Source organism: Rutidosis leptorrhynchoides, chromosome 6, assembly GCF_046630445.1.
Source record: "Rutidosis leptorrhynchoides isolate AG116_Rl617_1_P2 chromosome 6, CSIRO_AGI_Rlap_v1, whole genome shotgun sequence".
Classification (NCBI taxonomy): domain Eukaryota; kingdom Viridiplantae; phylum Streptophyta; class Magnoliopsida; order Asterales; family Asteraceae; genus Rutidosis; species Rutidosis leptorrhynchoides.
Window position 1 is genome coordinate 91,303,516 of NC_092338.1, and position 25,719 is coordinate 91,329,234.

General features: G+C 31.9%; 1 protein-coding gene across 1 annotated transcript; it reads left to right on the forward strand.

Annotated features, from left to right (window-relative positions):
* Positions 1-5,047: 5,047 nt before the first annotated feature.
* Positions 5,048-25,576, forward strand: LOC139852203 (UDP-xylose transporter 2-like). Its single transcript, XM_071841446.1, has 9 exons — positions 5,048-5,184; positions 5,635-5,808; positions 6,573-6,757; positions 6,894-6,961; positions 7,210-7,342; positions 7,509-7,670; positions 7,756-8,028; positions 8,385-8,432; positions 25,241-25,576. Exons 2-9 carry the CDS (start codon positions 5,682-5,684, stop codon positions 25,307-25,309), a joined length of 1,065 nt encoding a protein of 354 aa, XP_071697547.1. The 5' UTR covers positions 5,048-5,184; positions 5,635-5,681; the 3' UTR covers positions 25,310-25,576.
* The last annotated feature ends 143 nt before the right edge of the window (positions 25,577-25,719 follow it).

Genomic DNA, 25,719 nt, shown 5'->3' on the forward strand with positions numbered 1-25,719 from the left:
GGGCAATCAAAACAGATTATCGCATTTAATCAAAGCGGATCCTAATTTCCTTAATTGCCGAAAAACCAAATCTTATTACGAAGATTTTCTCTAAATCCTTTGAATTCCGGAAATAAACCATGACTACGTCACCGGTTAAAACTAACCTACATTTTCTCATTTCACTCTTTTGTGATAACTTCACTCATACTCTTCACATAAACGGATTGTTTTATCCATATTACTCAATGATGATAAAATTCTATTTATCAACTCATATTCGTCATGAAAACATTCTTATTGTTATCCATGACGACCTTTATCAAATTTCGGGGACGAAATTTCTTTAACGGGTAGGTACTGTGACAACCCGGAAATTTCCGATCAAATTTAAACTTTAATCTTTATATGTTTCCGACACGATAAGCAAAGTCTGTAATGTTGAATCTCAAAAATTTTAAACTATGTTCATACATTCGTTTAACCTTGACCAAACCCTGACGATTCACGAACCATTATAATTGGATTGGAATATATACGTATATATATATATTATAACTTGAAAACGTTAACAAAGTATTAGGTATAATACTTTACATGATCGTATTTGACTACGAAATTATAAGATAATATTAAATGATTGAATTATCAAGATACATTATGATATGATTACGGGTGTCTGTTGTGAGGTCCACGTTGATTTGAGAAATCTTTACATTTTAACAATATTCAAAAATGGTAAAGTGATTTACAAGTAAAAACAAATATGTCAATTAACGATAACTGGACAAAGGTTAGTAGAGATTCATGCTTAACTTTCAATGCAATGATTGCCCAGTGTCTTTGATAAGATAATTATTTAGTTTTCATATTATTGAAAACGTTTATGATATAGATGAAACCTTTTAAAGAATGAATTTGAATATATACAATAAGTCGGAATGTTAATTGTTAGAACTATATATATAAATAACTTGCATTGTGTATTTAAAACGTGTTTATGTATATTAAATATATATGATTTCAAATTAGTTAAGTAAACGATAGTAACACTTGCTTAAGTGATTCGGTTGATATGTAGATATGATAACTAGTACGTTTAAGAAGTTAAAATAAACGATAGTACATAAATGAACTATACTTAGTTAAGTTTTAAATTGAAAACGTTATATGATATAATAATTTCTATTATGTAAACGTTATGTGACATAACCATTGTTAAATATTTAAATGGTTTTAAATTATATAATGGTCTTTGAAATATAAATTAGTTTTGAAAAACTAAATATTATATTATTAGATAAATATTTCAAACATATATAATATGTAAAAAATTATGTTTCTAAATGAAAGTATATATATTTTACAAAGTGCTAAAATATAAAATTTACTTAATCATAAAACGTTTTGACAATATTATTAAATATACTTTGATAAATGACGAAGAGTTGATTTAAAGAAGCAAATGACCAAAACACTCAAATGAATAAATTACATTTCAATTAGTATAATTATTGGTGAAATAAGTCTAATTATTGATAAAGGTACGTGTTACGAAACGTAAAGTACAAGTTTTCTAAGCGTACGAAAGGGCGTTCGGAAAATCGGAACCGGTACGTAAGTCGAGAGACAACGTACAATCCATCGGTGCTAAAATTACAAATCATCTATGCACGAGAATATAATCTAATATTTAATTAATTCTAAAGATTATATATATTATATATTAAATAATATATATTAAGTGTCGGTAACAAAGAGTTAAACAAGAATGAGTTGTATAATGAAATCATGCGATCGCATGAAAAACCTATATAAACCTCATGCGATCGCATGAGGTGTCAGGACTGAAAAGTTCTATAAATTGCGATCGAATTCAGTTTTAATCATTCACTTATCCTTTCACCTACAAATCACTCTCCGTATGAATATATAATATATATTATTATTATTATTAATAAAATTAATATTATTAATCTTATTTTTATTATTATTAGTATTAATAGTATTATTATTATTATTATTATTATTATTATTATATTATTATTAAGTAGTATACATAAAATACTATGACGAGGTTATGAGCGAGAGATTTCAAAACTGGTTTTTGAGCGGGATAAAGTTAAGGAAATTATGGGTTATAGATAAGGAGGTGATGGGTATTGTTCAGGGGTATTGTTCGTGAGATCAAACAGGTGTTTATCATCTCCGTTGCGTCTACGTACTTTCCTGCAATATTGAATCACAATATTGATACGTGAGCATTCATATCTTATCTTTTATATATTAATAGTGTATCCCTGACTAGTGCTCGAATATATAGAATTATGCATGCTTGCACACTTAATATTGTCGTTAGATAGTTTATGATGAATCATGAATTTAATACAAATACTACTGGGAGAAGGTATATGATATGCATGTCGTTGGAAATGTGGCGAAAAATTAATAACTTTTCATTTAGAAAGCGTATGGTTTCGATGAACGGATTAAAAGATATAGCCAATTGAATTATTATTAATTTTAGTATTATTATTATTATTAAAATGATTATTATTATTATTATCGTCGTTATTATCGTCGTTGTTATTATTATTATTATTATTATTATTATTATTATTATTATTATTATTACAAAATAATACAACTTTTATTTATTATTATTATTATCAATATTATTTTATCAAATGAATATGTGATACAAATATATTTTACCACATGTAATATAATTACATTAATAATACATACCACTATATTTTTATGATATTAAGTGAACTTTATAAATTTTATTACTTAAGATATATAAAAGTATATTTTTATCATATATAAATTTTAATATAAATTTTTGTTTATTAATAAAGGACTTGTAGTATTTACTCGAATAAAATCTGATAAACATATTTAAATATATAAGATGACTATATTTAAGTCATAGAATAAACATGTATATATTTTTGAAGTCATTTTGAGTCAAATTGATTTTGTTAACCTCTGCATGATAATCTCGAGCATTAGGATTGTGATACACTATGACCTGACCTAGCTTGTTAAACATCTATTGACCAACATATATTCTCTAGTTTGAGATCTATGGTTACTTTGCATTCCGAGTTTCGGTCACATTTCGATGAATGAATTTATGTGCTGCTAAGGTGAGTTTTATTTGCTCCCTTTTTAATTGCTTTTGCAATCTATATATTTGGGCTGAGAATACATGCACTTTATTTTAAACGAAATGGATACAAGTACATACTAAATTCTACACCAAGTTTGAACCAAAAATCTCATAGCTTTGGTAACTAGTAATTTCCAGTTATAAGAACTGGTGGGCGCGAATAGTGGTATATGGATCCATAGGGCTTGACATCCCCGTCTGTTCCAGGTATAGAAATCCTAGCCTGAACTATAAAACAGACGTATGCTATTTGAGTTTAGTACACGTTGGATTGCGTGTATTGTACATGTTGGTTGCATGTATGTTAAAACAGGGGTACTTATTATAACGTTAAAGTTTAGTTATCAGGGTGCTCAATCTTGTAGAATATTTTGATAAACGTTTCTGGATTAAACAACTGAAATCTTGTGATCCACCTTTATATACAGATTATGCGCAACATTAAAACTATGAACTCACCAACCATTGTGTTGACACTTTTAAGCATGTTTATTCTCATGTTCCTAGAAGTCTTCCGATGTTTGCTTATATGTGATACAAGTTATGTGCATGGAGTCATACATGCTTTATTCGAGAAAACGTTGCATTCACAAAAACATCACCATGTATCTTATTTTGACTGTATTATCAACGGATGTAGTATTGTAAAATATTATTTACGGTGATTGTCTATATTTAGAAATCATCAAACGTCAAAAACCTTGGAATTTGATATTCAATTATGGTGTGCCTTTTCAAAAGAATGCAATGTTTACAAAACGTATCATGTAGAGGTCAGTACCTCACTGTGAAATCGATGAATGATGTATTCATCCAAATGGATTTGGACGGATCGTCACACAACCATATATTTAATTCACTCACTCACAATAAACATGTATATCTAACTTAATAAGCATATAGATTACATATTTATTGTGATAATCTATGTTTGATAGTAAATTTAACAAATTGTGTTCAATCTTCGACAAAGATTACACGTCCGGGTTGAAATATTTTAAGGTTCATCCCTAATTGTGAATAATGTACTTCTCACCATGATTAATATGGATTAATAGTTATAATAGCTTTATTAAGTTTTTATTCTCGTCAAAAATTTTAAATTCATAATTATGATTTCAAAATATACTTTTTCCAAACGAAATATAATAATGTGTACGTGGAAAAAAGTTGCAAAAATGCTCTCGCAAACCACCACTACAATTTGCGAGTTAGTAAATCCAAAAGAAATGCCCTATATACCTAGTCAAAATTTAGTTGAGCCATTTTGTTAAACACTCAACCCGCATAGTAATTATGTTGTGATGGAGGATAAAAGCGCACAAGGAAACTCGCACATGGGAGGGGCGAACCACCATGTAGATTTCAGGGGCTGACGCTGAATTTGTGATACTCGCTCTTAGAGTTTTTGTTAAAATGCATTAATGCATTGTACATACAATTAATATTGATTTTTAGTGACACTTATTTGAATGTATAAAATATTTAAGCACTTTGAATCATACTTTGAGATGTTCATTCCCGCCGCTCAAGCAGCGACACAAGAAATAGTTCTTTTGCACAAGAAACTGGTGTATTTTCACATGTCGCCCCGGTTCTGTATGTAAGTTCTTTCAAATTTTTACATTGATAATTAAGTTAGTAAAATTAAAAAAGTAATCATAAATAAATAATAATTTTTTAACAGATGATTCTCACACACCAAAAATTGATCCATACACATAAACATACTATTATACCCTTACTTTATAATTATAGAGTTTCAATTCCCTAAACAAATTTAGGGATATAAATGTAAATTTTGTGCAAAATAGTGTGTGAGAATCACCAGATACATAAAATAAAATAAATAAATAAAGTAAATGTTATATTGTGGTTTTGAATTGAAAACAAAGGAGTCAACACCGACATCCGATCCACCTACGATGAAGCTATCACATGATCCGCCGGCGTAAAAGCTGCCGGAATATTCCATCCCTTATTATAAAACACCTCAAATCAAATCAATTGTTGCTACCGTTTACTTTTTGGTATTCTTTTTCATCTTTTACAAAACACCTTTCTTTTAACAAATCCCACCTACTAATATTTATTTTTAATTTTTAATTTCATACTTATATACTACGGAGTAACTAATATACTATATATACTATACACACACACACACACACACACACACACACCCCCCTATATAACATATACTCTTTTTTGATCTTCATACAGTCAATACCAGCTTTCAGGTAGCCATTTACCTTTTGTATTCTCAAATATTGCAGATCTAGGGTTTTGTTTTTATTTACTTATTTTCGATTTTACTTGATTTACTGTTACATTCTGTTTTTAATTTTAGTTAAATGCATTGTAGGTTAAATTATGATGTATTATGCTTTTTCGTTCGGATTTATACATAGATTTAGTAAAAAGCTTTGAACTTGATACTGAATTTGTGTTTTTAAAAAAGCTTGTTAATTTTTGTACAGGCTGTGAAAGAATAAAGATCTAAGAATTTAAGAAGAAGAAGAAGAAGATGAGTGAGGGACAGCAGCAGAGGTTTCAGTTGGGTACAATTGGGGCATTAGGTTTATCTGTGATTTCTTCGGTTTCGATTGTGATATGCAACAAGGCCCTCATTAGCAACCTTGGTTTTACTTTTGGTAAGGCCTTTTTCACATTGAAAATTTGTATTATTATTTGGTTGATTAACATTTTTTCATTGTGTTTACTCTTCTTAGCAGACAGCTTAGTTAATTTAATCGGTGTTTTTATACCTATGACTTTGTGATTGAGAAAGTAGAATATCATATTAGGTATATATATAACTAATAACGGCGTGAAAGTGATCAATCTTTCGGTGTGCTTATAAAGTTCTGTCTTATATAGTTATATGTATATCCTAGATTTTAGTCACCAACTAAAAGTAGGAGGATGGTGATTCATCTTTAAGCATGAAATCAAGTCATAATCGATAACTCAGTTTTATCCTCCAAGGTAGATAATTCCGTATATTCCATATAAACGTATAATTGATATGAAATATTATTCACCTTTTTTCTCTTTGGTTAGTTGGTTTACGTCATACCGTTCTATTTTTATAGTTGCATATGTTGCTAGTTTTAGTAATAAGGTAGAAGGCCCTTGAAGTAGTCATTGTGGACTAACATTTGGTATATATTTCTAATTCGCACCATAAATAAATGCTCAAACTTCTGTTTGGCCTTTTGCTAAATTTTTTTTGACATTACTTGTCGTTTGAGGCAACATTTCACCTGAATTTATTACAAATCTGGACAGGCTTAATTATGCTACATGACAAGCACACAGTTTTATTTTCTCTAAATAATGTGCGATGTAAGAAGTTAAATGCATTGCATACAAGTCTAATTTTTGCTGATATTGATTTAATTGCTTGGTTTATCAGCCACAACTTTAACAAGCTGGCATCTTTTAGTCACGTTTTGTTCGTTACACGTCGCGTTATGGATGAAATTCTTTGAGCACAAGCCTTTCGATCCTCGAGTTGTCATGGGCTTCGGAATATTAAACGGGACTTCCATTGGCCTTTTAAACCTTAGTCTGGGTTTCAATTCTGTTGGATTTTACCAGGTAATGATGACAATTAAAGAATATATCTTTCAGGTTGATATAAATTTCCAAACTTGTATAAAATATTCTTTTGCGCTCATCCGTTTCAATGTTTCTTTGTATTGTATTTTAACGTTCTTTAATGGTTTTACTGCAGATGACAAAATTAGCAATAATTCCATGCACTGTACTTTTGGAAACTCTCTTCTTCAGCAAACAGTTCAGGTTGTGTTTTTATGTAATTACCCTTTAATTATAAGTAAGAAAATTTTACTTTTTGTTGAAAAAAATTCATGTCTGATTGATCTTACTTATTTGTTAAATGGTTCAGTTCTTGAAACATAATATACATCTCTTTCATAATTCGGTTGATTGTTAAACTGTGGCGATTTTTTATCATAATGTTGGTAGACCCATGGACTTTCGCAATTAACATGTGCCATAATTAATATTTCTTTGAATTGTATCTGCAGTAAGAAGATTCGTTTCTCACTTAGTATCCTTCTCCTAGGAGTTGGTATTGCAACTGTAACTGATCTGCAACTCAATGTCATGGGTAGTGTTTTATCGCTGTTGGCAGTTATCACAACTTGTGTTGCACAAATCGTATCCTTATCTATATACGTTTGTCTGTTAAAGAAGAAACTTGACCCAGATTGACCCATTTATAAATGGATGTGTGTAAATGGCGACCTCTAGTGTTCATCTATATAAACAGTTAGTACTAATGAATTGCATGCATATATGTTCAATCCTAACTATATTATCTCAGATGACAAATACAATCCAGAAGAAATTCAAGGTTTCTTCAACTCAACTCCTGTATCAATCGTGCCCGTATCAGGCTCTTACATTGTTTATCGTAGGCCCATTTTTAGATGGCCTTTTGACAAATAAGAATGTTTTTGCTTTCAAATATACACCTCAAGTGCTGGTGAGGACTAACTACCCTTTTTCATTCTGAGTTTTTTACTATTCCTTATTTAGGTAAATCAAATTTTAGTTGTTGTTTGTTGCAGGCTTTCATTGTACTTTCGTGCCTCATATCGGTGTCTGTGAACTTTAGTACTTTCTTGGTAATCGGGAAAACATCTCCAGTGACTTATCAAGTTTTGGGTCATCTAAAAACATGCCTAGTTCTGGCTTTTGGGTATGTTTTACTGCATGACCCGTTTAGCTGGCGAAACATTCTTGGAATCCTTGTTGCTGTTGTTGGCATGGTACTCTATTCTTATTTCTGTACTCGTGATGCCCAGCCAAAGGCCACCGAAACGTCAACACAAGTGTCTCAGGTATACTTTTGTTTATTTATTTCTTGACTAGTTATATTATATGCACGTGTTTCATATGCGTTTAGGCCATAAATACTAAATACAATATATGCACAAAACTTGGAAAATACAGATAAAATATCTTAAATGCACCTTAAATTAGGATTAAAGTTGGACTTGATCCAAGTCAGAGTTACAAATGATTATTAAAGTATTAATGGACCAGAAAAGTAAACTTTCTGTTTTTTTTGTAACAGTGCAGTTATTAACTAGATGTGATTTATATGATTATATCCTATGCATGAAAAATTGGATTAATATTGAAAGCCCTGATAGTCTAAATTATCTCATTCTTTTTGGTGTTTGTAAATTTTAAGGCTAATGAGAGCGAGACTGATCCTCTGATTAGCGTTGAAAATGGAGGGAACACTGATGTCAAAGCAGGGGGGTATATAAAATAGTTATTAATTTTAGCAGGAAATACTATTAAATACGATACAATTTTACACAAGATATTTATTTATTTATAGAATGGATATACTTAAACCTTGCTACAACACTTATAGGCAGTGTACCTAATCGTACAGTAGTGTAGTTTTTAGTAAGTCCGGTTCGTTCCACAGGGAGATCTTTAAGCAAAGCTCAACGCTATATTAGTTTACTTTTATTAAAATTACAAATATATATATAAGTAATATTATTATTATAAAGGGGGGGTTTTTACCGTTTAATGACCGGTTTGTCGATTTTAAAACTTTAGTCGCAGTTAAAACCTAATGTAAAATATAAAATAAATACAAGACTTTAAATTAAAGCGTAAAGTAAATAACGATAATGAAATTGCGAATAATAAAAATGCGATAAAATAAAATAACAATAAATAAAAGTGCGATAATTAGAAGTGTAATTAAATATAAAATAAAGGAAATTAAATATGAAATAAAAGAATTATGCTTATTTAAACTTCCGTAATCATGATGTTTGACGTGTTGATTTTAGTTTTATGCCCTTGGGTTAATTGTCCTTTGTCCTGGATTATTCAATATGTCCGTTTGGTTTTTGTCCATAACAGTCCATCAGTCATAAATATAAATTGCAAGTGTCCTTGTCAAATTATTATTATACCCGAAGATAAATATTCCAACTAATTGGGGATTCGAATTGTAACAAGGTTTTAATACTTTGTTTAATGAATACACCAGGTTATCGACTGCGTGTAAACCAAGGTTTTACTACTTTGTTAACAATTACACCAATTACCCTTGAATGTAATTTCACCCCTGTTTTAATTATTCTAGTGGCTATTAATCCATTCCCGTGTCCGGTTAAATGAACGATTATTCGTACATATAAATACCCCGCCCATCGTGTCCGATCGAGTGTATATGGTAATTTATAGGGACGCCCAATTGTAAATCTTTATATTAACATTAACAAACTTTCATTTAGTTAAACAAATATAAAGCCCATTAATAGCCCATAGTCTAGTTTCCACAAGTGTCGTTCTTTTGTCCAAACCCCAATTATGGTACAAAGCCCAATTACCCAATTTTAGTAATTAGCCCAACATCATGATTACTTCGTTTTAAATAAGCATAATAATAACTTAGCTACGAGACATTAATATAAAAAGGTTGAACATAACTTACAATGATTAAAAATAGCGTAGCGTTACACGGACAGAATTTCGACTTACACCCTTACAACATTCGCTAACATACCCTTATTATTAGAATTATAATTAAAATTAAAATATAAATTATAAATATAAATATATATTACTCGTATATATTGAGAGAGATGAAAATATGATGATGTTTTTTGATCAGAATTCGGGTTGATTTTATAGCCAGATTTGATTTTTGGGGCTCCGCGACTCGCGGCAAAAAGCCCTTCAAACTCCGCGAGTCGCGGAGAGGTATTTTCAATTTACTCCCTTGGAGTTTCTGGCTGCCGACAGTTTTTAATATATATATATAATATATATATAATTAATATAATTAATTATATATTATATTATATTTATATACATAGTTAACTTGTAATTTTTAGTCCGTTGCGTCGAGCGTTAAGAGTTGACTCTAGTCCCGGTTCCGGATTTTCGAACGTCCTTGCGTACAATTTAATATCTTGTACTTTGCGTTTTGAATCTTGTACTCTTGTGATTTCGAGACGTTTCTTATCAATAATTGGAACCTTTTTGATTGTCTTTTGTTCTTTTGAGCTTTTTGGTCGTTTGCGTCTTCAATTCGTCGAATCTGTCTTTTGTCTTCACCTTTTATTATTTAAACGAATATCACTTGTAAATAGAACAATTTCAACTAAAAGCTTGTCTTTCTTGAGGAATAATGCTATGAAATATATGTTCGTTTTTAGCATTATCAAATATTCCCACACTTGAGCGTTGCTTGTCCTCAAGCAATATCGTCTTGAAATACTAGAATCACTTTTTTATTCTTCACACTTTGTACATCAGTGATTTCTATACGGCGGTATAAACAATGGTAGTAACGATATGGTTTACAGTCCCACATGACTATAAAAATTTAGATCCATTAAGGAAATTGGATCTTTATGAAAACATTTGATCTTTTGAAAATTAAATCTAGTTTTTACCCTAGATAAGTTTTCCGGAATAACCCTTTACCGGTGTTTGCAAAATATTTTTGTGGGTTTGGTGGGTTTCAGATTTGAAAATTTTAGCTCAAAACTTGCGGTTTTGTGTCACCCACTTGCTAACCTTGTATTTGGAAAGCAACACGTCCAGTTTACTTGTTCCGTATATTACCTTTCGGCAAACTACCGTCCGGTTGTAAAGGAAAGCGTTGAACAAGCAACTGTTAAGGCAATGTCCCGTGACATGCTTTTGATTATGGTCTATAACGTGTCGGACGCAATTACTATCCTTGGTAGGAGCAATAGTAAAGCTCACCCTTATAATTTGTCGGTTTGGCACAAAGTCCTGTCTTTGACCACTATGCAACCACCGTTCTTACGGTTGACACCCGATTTAGTTCAGGTGACCTAATGAATTCCAGGTGAATTCCTAGGATTTTACGTTCAATGGTAATGAACGCATTGAAAATGGGTTTTTCAGAAAACAAATCGGTTTATAATTTTGATCAAAATATTTTCTCGTTCAAGCTCGAGTTTAGATATCATCGAATTCCATGAGTTTGTAATTCTCAATCTTTAAGGTCAATCTCTAGGATTGAGTAATATCAGTCTTAAAAGCTGATTTTTAATCTTTAAGGAGATTATCCTTTCTGGGGATCTGATTCATTAGTCTTATCCAGCTAATTTGCACGGTGCCTCCCCATTGTACGAGATAAATCCTTCTCATGGTTAGGATAAATCTGACCACTTGGCGACCCTGTTTAATGCTGAGGTCCGTGGATTTCCTGCTGATTTTAGTGATGACTTTTCTAGATTTTTCGTCAACCTACAGCTGGTCTGGACGACAACTTCATGACCTAAATCAAGAAACGCGTGTCTTTTTCGGAAGACTTTACTTCCTTTTAATGATGGAATTGATTCATCGTGTAGATCCATCTTTTCTTTTCTTTCATTGGGTAAAACAGTTTAGTTTAGTTCAAAGCAAAAGTATTTTCAGTTATTTGTTACAAATATATGTGGCATATGTTTAAAATAACTTGGTAAATTTTCCCACACTTGGCTTTTTATTTCTTTTTATCGTCCTCTATTCCATTTTAAATGAATTTTAACATTTTAGTTTGTTTCTCAATTTATCTCCTTTCCGAGGTAACAATAATTTCGGTGTTAAAACCTAGTTTTATCGTTCATAAATATGTATAAACATGATTTTAATTCATTTAATTGAAAATTTTACTAGAATTGGGTAGTCAGTATATAAGACTAGGGCTGTTCTTTTTTATCAGAGAGCACTAGATTCTAATACAACTACTGCTTTACTAGTATTTTTAATGGTAACCAAGTGTTTAATACAAAAATTTTTAAAATCCGAAAGAATTTAACCCCTTCCCACACTTAAGATCTTGCAATGCCCTCATTTGCAAGAAATCAGTAACAATTTAAATTATTGAGGGTGATTTGTGTGAAAATGATTAAATTTTTACCAAAGTTTCCAAATATATTGGCGTTTGTTTGCTGAATGATAAATGGTGCACGTCATTTGTTCATTCCGTCTTGTTGTTATTTCACATACATTTTGCATCATTGTCGTCAAAATTACTTGCTTTTGCTGAACTTAATGCCAGTCTTTGAAAATGCGTTGTTTTACCCTGTTGTTTACATAAGATAAACTGCAAACATATATACATATTTTTGAAGTTTGGTATATTACCCCACATTCAAAAATTATTAAAATCTAAGAATAAAAGTTAGATAAATATAAAAATGATTACAATATTAACAAAAAATATTAAACATATCAATAATTACAAATTACAAAATAAAAATAAAAATAAGTAAACTAAGGATGATATTGGTACCAATAGGGGTTCCACGCATAACCATAAGTGCTATAGAATGCCTCGGCAGGGTCATACGTAGGATATGGTGGCTGCATCTCTATCGACCAAGGAGGGAAGACGGGTTTCGGTGTAGGAATATAGTTTCTACCTATATGTTGGCAATGCGCTATGATCTGGTTCTGATGAACTTGCCAATCTTCAAATGCTCTCTGTCTAGCATTTTCGTATTCCTGAGAAGCTATAAACCTATGTATTTCTTGCCCCCCTCCTACATTACCTTGTTCCTGGTTTCTCTCTACCTGTGGATGTCTACCATTGTATCGTACTGCGGCGTTGTTTCGCCGCTTCAAAACTTTCGCACCATGGTACACATTTAAACCTATAGTGTCGCGGGGTTCCGGCTCTTCTACTAATAATCCCCCCCGACTTATATCCACACCGAGATATTCACCAATCAAAGTAATAAAAATACCACCTCCTATTATGCTATGTGGACGCATCCCTCGAACCATAGCTGATAAATAATAACCCACACAATATGGTATACTTACAGCGCTGTGTGGGTCTCGAATACACATATGGTAAAACAAATCTTGTTCATTTACCTTTTCTTTGTTTTTACCCCTTTGTGTAATCGAGTTAGCTAAAAACCTATGTATTACTCTTAATTCGGCTCTATCTATATCCAAATAAGAGTAGTTTCCCCCTTTGAAACGGTGGTGGCTTGTCATTTGACTCCACACACCGTGTGTATCAAAATTCTCATCTATTTTCCTACCATTTAGTATCAATCCTCTACAATCGGCAGACGCTAATTCCTCAGGCGTATATATACGTAAAGCCTGAGCCATGTCCAGTAAAGACATGTGGCGCATCGAACCGCCTAACAAAAATCTAACAAAAGAACGATCGGTTAAACTGGCTACCCGATCATTCAACTCTATACTACATAACAACTCTTCACACCATACTTTATATACAGGTCTGCGTATGGTGAATAAACATATCCAGTCATTAAAAGAAGAATTACCATACCTCTGTACCAGTAATTCCCTAATTGGCCCGGCCAATTCTACAGCTTCCAAGGGTCCCCATTCTATGACCCTCGGTACCTCAACAACCTTTGAGTGAAGAGTATGCAAACCCCGTTGATATTTTGGATAATCTATCCAAAGTCTGTCAAATCGTAGGTTCGGGTGCAACTGTTCCAAATGCATATCTGAAAAGGTCATGACTGGATGAGGTACATCCTGCCTGTAGTAGTTATCTACCTCCTGTTGTTCCAAGTTCTCAGCAGGAGCGTGACGGGCTTGGGATGAAGATTCACCCCTTTCAGTCTGCAAAACACATCAAACACAAATTTTGTGCATCCAAATATGCATTAGTGTCAGCAAAATCATCGATCAAAATAATTACAATGACATTATCAATTTATATCAAACTTAAGCTTATTTTCACATTTTTATCAAATCTACACTTTTTCAAATAAGCATATACGAAAATTTTCGCCAAGTTCATAAGCATTCCACTTAAATAACATGTCAAAATAATCATTACTAGCAAATAAACAAGTCTCAAATGGCATTATCTTTCAAAAATCAAGTTCATGAATTTTGGACTTGAAAAAGTCCACTTTAATTCTCAAAATCATGTTTAGGCTCAAAGTTTGGATCATTTAACTACCTAGACATGTTACACTACTCAATTTAGCAACAATTCATGACAAAAATCGGCCATAACCTGTTTATATCAAAAAGCCCCAAATTGTTCAAGAACACAAACCCTAGATTCTAAAGATTTTGAAGTTTTCGGCTTCAAATCATGTTAACAAGCATCAATCTAGGTTATACATGCATAATATACTAACAATTTAACACTAATTACACTAAAAATTAACAAAATTCAAATTATGAAAATATGCTCAAGAACACACTAAAATTCGGATTTAAAGGTGATTTGGGGTGTAATTGTACCTGTTTTCTTGAGTAGTTCCTAGATATCATCCTTCTCAACATGATTGTAGTGAAAAATTTGAAGATTAACGGTGAAAAATTGAGTTTTTGGGATGATTTTCGTGGGTTTTCTCGGGTCTTTTTCGCAGTATTTTGGGTGTTTTTGTGTTGGTGGGAGTGAACTGATCGTGTGCAGCTGTTTTATTTTTTTTTCTGTAATTTGGTCCCTCCGCGAGTCGCGGAGGTTTTCACTGAAAACTCCGCGAGTCGCGGAGTTATTTTTTTTTTTTTTTTTTTTTTTTTTTTTTTTTTTATAATCTTTAACTTATAAAACAATTAAGAAATTAATTTTAAAATTTTGTTTCCCTTGTTATTTAGGACGAGGTCGTTTCGGATTGATGTCCTAGTCCGTCCCTCGACAAAATTTTAAAATTTGTCTTTTTGTAGCGATTGTTTTAAAAGCTAAGATTTTTGGGTTTTTTCAATGTTTTTGGCATACTTTAAATCAATAAGATTAAAAATAATGATAATAAAAGTTCTCGTCCCTCCCTCGGGTAAAGCAATTTCGGTTCAAAGACCTAGTCTTCAACTTACGACGAATTTTAAAAATCATATTTTTAACTTAATGAGATAAAGTAAATTTTTGTTTTTAAATTCACACAACTTAAATATAAAATTCAAAATTAAAATTAAAAATTCACACCAAACTCAAAATTTAAAATGCATAAAATTAAAAATTAATATTTTAAAAATTAAAAATTCACACCAAACTTAATTTAAAAATTTATAAATTCATACCAAACTTATATTAATTTTTCAAATATTTACAATTTTAAAAATATTGTTTTTACAAAGTTTACAATATTAATTTAAGATTTAAATATTAAGATTAAAAACATGGTAAAAATAAATTTAAAAATCTTTTTGTCTTTTTATCCTACTTTAATCAATCAAATATTATCAAAAATATGCGCCCCTCTTTTCGGTAAAGTAATTTCGGTTCCAAGACCTAATTTAACTCATGACGAATTTTTGAAATATTTTGGTTTGATTGTTTAAAGATATTTATACCTTAAGAATAAACGTTAAATTTCGCAGTGATGTAATAAATTTTTGAAGGATATCAATAATTTCGGTCGCCAAACCTAATTTTATTTAATACCAATTTAATACTTTTTAGCGAACAAATTAGCGTTTATTATCAAAAGGTTAAAAATAAAAATAAAAATAAAAACTGTACAGACATACCTGTGAAATAGATTTCTTAGTTATATGATCTATTATATTCATAAGATAGTCGGTTTAATTGGTCTTCCATGGCTGCATAGGCGTAACCTCGAGCATTCATTGTCTTTTCTTCTAAACATATGAACGGTCCGTCTCTGCATAAAGTAACAAATTCGGTATTTGAATAGGTTTGATTATTTGAACATTTACCTCCATGTGACCATTTTCCGCATTTGTGACATTTTTCTAGGTGTCGTGCTCTTCTTTTTGCTGCGGATTTTGATTTTCCTTTACCAAATTGTAACTTATTATCTTCGCATCTGGATCCTTTTCTAACTCCGTCCATTCTTTCTCTGATTACTGATACTAATTCACTCGGGAGTATGTCATTATTACGTTTAGTGATCAAAGCGTGTAGCATTAGACCATGGTTTAATTCACAGGCAGTCTTCATTTCGTAAAAACCTAAAAAAAATAAAAATTCAGAATGGGGGGAGAAGACTAGTTCTTTAGGGTCTGCTAGGGAAAGACCATATGTGTTCCATTTTCGAGAACTACACGAAAACAGACAATCTAACTCTAACAGAAATACATATTATCCTTTAAAGACTTGATTCTCCCCACACTTAGTTAGCTGTGGTGTCGAAATTGTGATTAACTTCGTTGTCGACTTCCATCGGACCATGTATGTAATGTTTAACTCTGTGACCATTAACTTTAAATTCAATCCCATTTGAATTCATCAATTCTATCGTTCCGTATGGGAAAACTCTTTTGACTATGAATGGTCCAGACCATCTTGATTTCAATTTTCCAGGAAATAGCTTGAATCGTGAATTAAAAAGAAGAACTCTGTCTCCTTCTTTAAATTCTTTTGAACTTCTGATTCTTTTATCATGCCATTTCTTCGTTCTTTCTTTATAGATTAACGAATTATCGTATGCTTCATGTCTTAATTCTTCTAATTCGTTTAGTTGACTTAATCGTAGACGTCCGGCTTCATGTAAATCAAGATTACATGTCTTCAAAGCCCAAAATGCTTTGTGTTCAATTTCTACTGGAAGATGACATGCTTTTCCATAAACAAGTCTAAAAGGTGTGGTTCCAATTGGAGTTTTGTAGGCTGTTCTAAAAGCCCAGAGTGCATCCTCCAATTTAATGGACCATTCCTTCGGATTTGATCCTACGGTTTTCTCTAGAATACGTTTTAAAGCTCGGTTTGTATTTTCAACTTGTCCACTTGTTTGTGGATGATATGCGGTGGAGATTTTATGAGTTACTCCATATCTTTTAAGAACTTTCTCAAGTTGATTATTACAGAAATGAGTACCCCGATCACTTATTAAAGCTTTCGGTGTTCCAAACCTTGCAAAAAGACGTTTTAAAAAGTTGACTACAACTCGTGCATCGTTAGTTGGGAGAGCTTGTGCTTCCGCCCATTTAGATACATAATCAATGGCTACGAGTATATATAGATTATTATGAGATTTTGGAAATGGACCCATAAAGTCAATACCCCAAATGTCAAATACTTCACATACTTGGATGACATTTTGTGGCATTTCATCACGTTGACTTATTTTTCCGGCCCTTTGACATGCATCACAGGATTTGCAAAGAAGGTGTGCTTCTTTGTAAATTGTAGGCCAATAGAATCCAGCTTCATAAACTTTTCTTGCTGTTAGTTGAGGCCCATAATGCCCTCCTGTTGGTCCTGTGTGACAATGGTTTAATATTTTACTAGCTTCATCTCCAAATACACATCGGCGTATTATTCCATCGGGACAACTTTTAAACAAATGTGGATCTTCCCAGAAATAGTGTTTTATATCACTGAAGAATTTCTTTCGTCTTTGGTACGATAATCCTTTTTCAAGGAATCCACAAACTAAGTAGTTTGCATAGTCTGCAAACCATGGGATTTCTTTATAATCTATCTTCAATAGATATTCATCAAGAAAGTTGTCTTGTATGGCCGATTCATTCAGAACTTCTAATTCGGGATTTTCAAGACGAGAAAGATGATCAGCGGCGAGATTTTCTGCTCCTCTTTTATCTCGGATTTCAATATCAAACTCTTGTAAGAGTAAGATCCAACGGATTAATCTTGGTTTAGCATCTTGTTTTGAAAATAGGTATCTAAGAGCAGAATGGTCGGTATAGACCACCGTTTTTGCTAGAACGAGATATGATCGAAATTTGTCAAAAGCAAAGACAATAGCAAGGAGTTCTTTTTCAGTAGTTGTATAGTTTGTTTGTGCTCCTTGTAATGTCTTACTAGCATAATATATAGGTTGAAATCGTTTTTCAATCCTTTGTCCTAAAACGGCTCCCATTGCAAAATCACTTGCATCGCACATTAGTTCAAATGGTAGATTCCAATTTGGTGTTATCATGATCGGTGCATTAGTGAGTTTTTCTTTAAGAATATTAAAAGATTTGATACATTCATCTGAAAAGATGAATGGCGCATCCTTTTCTAGGAGTTTATTCATAGGAGTGGCAATTTTAGAAAAATCTTTTATGAAACGTCGTTAAAAACCGGCATGCCCTAGAAAACTCCTAACTCCTCTAACATTGGTGGGATGTGGAAGTTTAGCAATTACATCTACTTTAGCTCTATCCACTTCAATTCCTTCTTTTGAAATTTTATGTCCAAGAACTATGCCTTCTTTAACCATGAAATGGCATTTCTCCCAATTAAGTACTAGATTTGATTTTTCGCATCTAATTAGCATTCGTTCCAGATTAACTAGACATGATTTAAATGTATCACCGAAGACTGAAAAGTCATCCATGAATACTTCCATGCATTCTTCTATCATGTCATGAAAAATCGCCATCATACACCTTTGAAAGGTTGCAGGGGCGTTGCAAAGTCCAAATGGCATGCTTCTGTAAGCAAAAGTACCATAAGGGCACGTGAATGTTGTTTTCTCTTGGTCCTCGGGTGCTATTGGAATTTGAAAATATCCGGAAAATCCATCTAGAAAACAATAGTAACTATTTCCGGCTAATCTTTCCAACATTTGATCTATGAAAGGTAAGGGAAAGTGATCTTTTCTGGTGGCGTCATTTAATTTTCTATAATCAATACATACACGCCATCCTGTTACAGTCCTAGTAGGAATAAGCTCATTTTTCTCATTTGTAATGACAGTCATGCCACCCTTCTTAGGCACGCATTGAACTGGGCTTACCCATGGACTATCAGAAATTGGATATATCAAACCTGCATCTAGCAGTTTAATAATCTCTTTCTTAACTACATCTTGCATATTAGGATTTAGTCTTCGTTGGCGTTGCACATACGTTTTATGACCTTCTTCCATAAGGATTTTATGTGTGCAATACGAAGGACTTATTCCTTTAATATCATGAATCTTCCATGCAATGGCTGGTTTATGAGCTTTCAACACAGAAATGAGTTGTGATTTCTCATTTTCAGTAAGAGAAGACGATATTATTACAGGTAATTCAGATTCACCATGTAAATAAGCGTATTCCAAATGGTTTGGAAGTGGCTTTAACTCTAATTTCGGAGGTTCTTCTATCGATGATTTATATCGATATCTGTCTTCTTCTTTTAGCATTTGAATTTCTTCTGTTGTTGGTTCATATCCATTAGCTATAAGTGTAGCTAACATTTCAGCTTCATCAATTGGTTCATTACCTTCTCCTAAAGAACATTCTCCTGTTCCTTGTAATTCTGGAAATTCTTCTAATAATTCTGCATGTGCATCTATAGTTTGAATATAATAACATGTATCATCTGCAGATTGTGGTTGTTGCATTGCTCTATCCACTGAAAAGGTAACACTCTCATCCTCTATACTTAGGGTCAGTTTCTTACCGAACACGTCTATCATTGCTTTAGCCGTGTTTAAGAATGGTCTTCCTAATATGAGAGGAACTTGAGAATCTTCTTCCATGTCCAAAACAACAAAATCTACTGGAAATACTAAATTACCAACTTTAACTAGCATGTTCTCCATTATCCCTCTAGGATATTTTATTGATCTATCGGCTAGTTGTATGCTTATTCTGGTTGGTTTCAATTCTCCAAGGTCTAGTTTAGCGTATAGTGAATACGGCATTAGATTTATACTAGCACCTAAGTCTGCCAATGCTTCTATTGAACTAAGACTACCCAGAAAACATGGAATTGTGAAACTTCCTGGATCAGATAGTTTTTCTGGTATCTTATTCAACAGCACTGCTGAACAATTAGCATTCATAGTAACAGCCGAGAGTTCTTCCATTTTCTTTCTATTCGTGATTAGATCTTTCAAGAATTTAGCATATCTTGGCATTCCTGAAATCACATCAATGAAAGGAAGATTTACATTTATCTGTTTAAACATATCCAAGAATTTGGATTGCTCGGCTTCTAGTTTTTCTTTCTTCATTTTACTTGGATAAGGAAGTGGTGGTTGGTATGGTTTAACATAAGGTTTATCCTTAACTGTGTTATCTTCATTAACCTTTTCAACTACCGGTTCTTTTTCCTTATCCTGATCAGGTTGTGGTTCTTGTGTAGTAGGAATAGTTTCATCAGAAGTTACAGGTATTTCAGGTGGTTTAAGTGTTGTACCACTTCTTGTGGTAATAGCTTTAGCTGTTTCATTCCGGGGGTTAGCATTTGTATCGCTTGGTAGACTTCCCGGTTTTCTTTCACCTATTAACCTTGCTAGGTTACTTACTTCTTGTTCCAGATTTTGAATAGAAGCTTGTTGATTTCTAAATGCTTGAGCATTTTGTTCATTGGTTTGTTTTTGAGATGTGAAAAACTGCGTTTGAGTTTCAACTAGCTTCGTCATCATATCTTCTAAATTCGGCTTTTTATCATCGGTTTGTTGTGGTGGTTTGTTTTGAAAATTTGGTCTTTGCTGATTATAAGTATTATTGGATACTTGTTGATTGCTAGGACCTTGTTGGTTGTTGTATGGAATATTTCGGTTATAATTCTGGTTTTGATTGTAAATCGGTCTTGGCGGTTGATAATTATTCTGATAATTATTTCCAGGCCTTTGGTTTATGTATGAAATATTCTCTCTTTGTTCCATTGTTAATTCAATACTGAGACAATCTTTTGTCAAATGTGGTCCTCCACACTGCTCACAACTAATTCGTATAGCATGAATATCTTTAGTCATCTTTTCCATTCGTCTCTCGAAAGCATCTATCTTTGCCGAAATGGAATCTAAGTCATGGCTAGAATCGGCTCTAGCTGCTTTAGATGATCTAATGATATCTTTTTCTTGGTGCCACTCATGTGAGTGGGAAGCAGTGTTATCAATAATTTTGTAAGCATCAGTTTCGGTTTTCTTCATAATCGAACCACCAGCTGCTATATCTATGTCTTTTCTTGTAGTGATGTCGCATCCTCGGTAGAATATTTGTACTATTTGACAGGTGTCTAAACCATGTTGCGGACATCCTCTTAATAACTTTCCATATCTTGTCCACGCCTCATATAGAGTTTCATTTGGCTTTTGTGTGAACGTAACAATTTCTGCTTGAAGTCTTACGGCTTTAGATGCAGGAAAGAATTGTTTAAGAAATTTATCAATTAAAACGTCCCATGTATCAATCGCCCCTTCAGGTAACGATTCCAACCAATCTTTGGCTTCTCCCTTTAAAGTCCAGGGAAATAACATGAGATATATCTGTTCATCCTCCACTTCTCGTATTTTAAATAGTGTGCAGATCCTATTAAAGGTACGTAGATGTTCATTCGGATCTTCCTTCGGCGCACCACTAAATTGGCATTGATTAGTCACCATGTGTAGAATTTGTCCTTTGATTTCATAATCTGGCGCATTAATGTCTGGATGAGTAATTGCGTGACCTTGGCCAGTGCGTTTAGCTCTCATTCGGTCTTCCATACTTAAAGGTTCCAGATTCTCCATAATTGAATTTGTTGAATCGGTATCACTAGATGCTTCAGATTTAATAGTTCGTTCCTCAACAATCTCTGTTTGAATGATTGGTGGTTCCGGAGGAAAGTTTAATGGTTCAGGATCTATGAACCGTTCCTGAATATTTTCTGGATTCTCAATTGTGAGGTTTGTTTCAAAAACTGGATTATCGGAAATTTGAACTGAAGTACTTGGTCGACTGGATGACGATTCTAAAGAAAAATCAACGGCGGTTATATTTGTTAAACGATGTCTTGATCGAGTTACAGGTGGTGAACGTACAAAAGGTGGTGAACGTCTTGCTCGGTGCATTCACAGAATATCCTATTAGTTTTTAAAAGGAAAGAAAAATTATAATAAGTTATCCAACCAATAGACTTTTCTGATTTTGCCCACGTTTCGAATAGCCAAAAGATGCAGCAGAGGGGCAGGATTCGTTTGGTCTCAATATAATTGAGGACTGTTTGGCTCCAATAACCCGGTCCACGTACAAATCCAACTATTACTACGAACCAGAAAATTTTGATGTCTATCAATTTAACCACTTAAAATAAATTTTCGTAATTTTAAGAAATTTAGATAAGAAGTAGAAAAAAAAATTCTAAGTCCTAAAACTAGAATGGCGAGAAATAAGAGAGACAAAGAGTTCGTCGCAAAAGGTCGAAAAAGAAAAAAAAATGGTTGAAAAATAAAAGGTGACGGAAAAATAAAAGAAACTTATCAAAACTTAAAAATACTTAACTAATTTAACCTTATTACTACAACTAACTTAAAATTATAATCGCAAATTGATATTACTAATTGGAATGATAATTGATACATAGTAAAAGGTGTCTAAAAATATTAAAGCTTACAGGAAAAACTAAATCCCAAATGGAAATAACTTAAAAAGAAACTAAAACTTAAAAAGGCGTCGCAAAATTCTAAAGCACCTAAATCTTAGTCTAAAGAAAAAGCACTTAAGGAATTCTACGGCAAAGCCTAAAAATCTAGGAGTAAAAATAACTATAGTAAAAACTAAGTTTAAAATTAAATATGAGCTAAAAAATACAAATATTACGCTACAACGATTAAAAAGGTACAAAATATAAAAATATACAAAAAGTTGTAAAAATTACAATTTTTATAAAAATATTATTTTTATATTATTTATTTAATTAAAACTACTAATTTTACAATTTTAATAAAACTAATTAAACAAAATACATAAATATAAAGTAAAAAGTAAAAATAAAACTAAAATTAATAATAATAATAATAATTAAGTAATTAATAATAATAATAATAAATTAAAACCCGTGATTAGGGTTTTGTCCGTGTGTCAGAGGGCCTCCGCGAGTTGCGGTGAATAAAGAGGAAAACCCCGCGAGTCGCGGGGATTCAGAATTCAGTTGACAGATTGTACTTTTACGCGTTTTTCTTTATTTATTTTTTTTTTTTTATTTTGTTTTCTGTTTTTAATTTAAATAAACGATTTTTAATAAAATTTATATTTTTATAAATTAAAATAAAGATAAAGAAACTTATAAAACTTAAATATTTAACAAAATCCTAAAAATACTTATATTTTTGTTTTTCTTTTTATATTTTTGAATGATTAAAACGTAATTTTTACAAAAACGACTTTTAATAAAAGTAAATAAAAATCTTTTTTTTTTTTTTTTTATTAGCGTTGCGCTTCCGGCTTTTAAGATGTAAGTCCCCGGCAGCGGCGCCAAAAATACTTGATGTCAAAGCAGGGGGGTATATAAAATAGTTATTAATTTTAGCAGGAAATACTATTAAATACGATACAATTTTACACAAGATATTTATTTATTTATAGAATGGATATACTTAAACCTTGCTACAACACTTATAGGCAGTGTACCTAATCGTACAGTAGTGTAGTTTTTAGTAAGTCCGGTTCGTTCCACAGGGAGATCTTTAAGCAAAGCTCAACGCTATATTAGTTTACTTTTATTAAAATTACAAATATATATATAAGTAATATTATTATTATAAAGGGGGGGTTTTTACCGTTTAATGACCGGTTTGTCGATTTTAAAACTTTAGTCGCAGTTAAAACCTAATGTAAAATATAAAATAAATACAAGACTTTAAATTAAAGCGTAAAGTAAATAACGATAATGAAATTGCGAATAATAAAAATGCGATAAAATAAAATAACAATAAATAAAAGTGCGATAATTAGAAGTGTAATTAAATATAAAATAAAGGAAATTAAATATGAAATAAAAGAATTATGCTTATTTAAACTTCCGTAATCATGATGTTTGACGTGTTGATTTTAGTTTTATGCCCTTGGGTTAATTGTCCTTTGTCCTGGATTATTCAATATGTCCGTTTGGTTTTTGTCCATAACAGTCCATCAGTCATAAATATAAATTGCAAGTGTCCTTGTCAAATTATTATTATACCCGAAGATAAATATTCCAACTAATTGGGGATTCGAATTGTAACAAGGTTTTAATACTTTGTTTAATGAATACACCAGGTTATCGACTGCGTGTAAACCAAGGTTTTACTACTTTGTTAACAATTACACCAATTACCCTTGAATGTAATTTCACCCCTGTTTTAATTATTCTAGTGGCTATTAATCCATTCCCGTGTCCGGTTAAATGAACGATTATTCGTACATATAAATACCCCGCCCATCGTGTCCGATCGAGTGTATATGGTAATTTATAGGGACGCCCAATTGTAAATCTTTATATTAACATTAACAAACTTTCATTTAGTTAAACAAATATAAAGCCCATTAATAGCCCATAGTCTAGTTTCCACAAGTGTCGTTCTTTTGTCCAAACCCCAATTATGGTACAAAGCCCAATTACCCAATTTTAGTAATTAGCCCAACATCATGATTACTTCGTTTTAAATAAGCATAATAATAACTTAGCTACGAGACATTAATATAAAAAGGTTGAACATAACTTACAATGATTAAAAATAGCGTAGCGTTACACGGACAGAATTTCGACTTACACCCTTACAACATTCGCTAACATACCCTTATTATTAGAATTATAATTAAAATTAAAATATAAATTATAAATATAAATATATATTACTCGTATATATTGAGAGAGATGAAAATATGATGATGTTTTTTGATCAGAATTCGGGTTGATTTTATAGCCAGATTTGATTTTTGGGGCTCCGCGACTCGCGGCAAAAAGCCCTTCAAACTCCGCGAGTCGCGGAGAGGTATTTTCAATTTACTCCCTTGGAGTTTCTGGCTGCCGACAGTTTTTAATATATATATATAATATATATATAATTAATATAATTAATTATATATTATATTATATTTATATACATAGTTAACTTGTAATTTTTAGTCCGTTGCGTCGAGCGTTAAGAGTTGACTCTAGTCCCGGTTCCGGATTTTCGAACGTCCTTGCGTACAATTTAATATCTTGTACTTTGCGTTTTGAATCTTGTACTCTTGTGATTTCGAGACGTTTCTTATCAATAATTGGAACCTTTTTGATTGTCTTTTGTTCTTTTGAGCTTTTTGGTCGTTTGCGTCTTCAATTCGTCGAATCTGTCTTTTGTCTTCACCTTTTATTATTTAAACGAATATCACTTGTAAATAGAACAATTTCAACTAAAAGCTTGTCTTTCTTGAGGAATAATGCTATGAAATATATGTTCGTTTTTAGCATTATCAAACACACTAAACGAAAGCAGTCCTCAAAAAGCACCTGTTTGGAGTTCAGATAAGGATCTGCATGCGTGATCTTTAGGTAGAAGAAGACCATTATTATAGCAGAAAACAAGGGAGAGCTTTTCGATCCAGTGATGAAGATGTTACTGTGATTCATTTGAGCAAATGTATTATTTTGGAAAGAATTTGAAAGTTTAAATATTTGGATTTTTGTAATAGTAGAATCATCATGGTATTCAGTTATTGTAATCTCTAAAGTTAGAAAAAGATAACATCTTCATTTATGGTTTTGACTCTGGGATTGGATTAAATAAAATTATAGCTATAGAATGTGTATCATTTTATTTGCAACGCTGTTGTAAGACTTAAATATAGTCAATTTATAGAATTCATAACTTTTGGGCATTTTATTATTTTAGTAATTCAATAACTGGAGTTTTTCCATCATAGAAGAATAAGGAAACGGAGTTAATTAGTAGTAC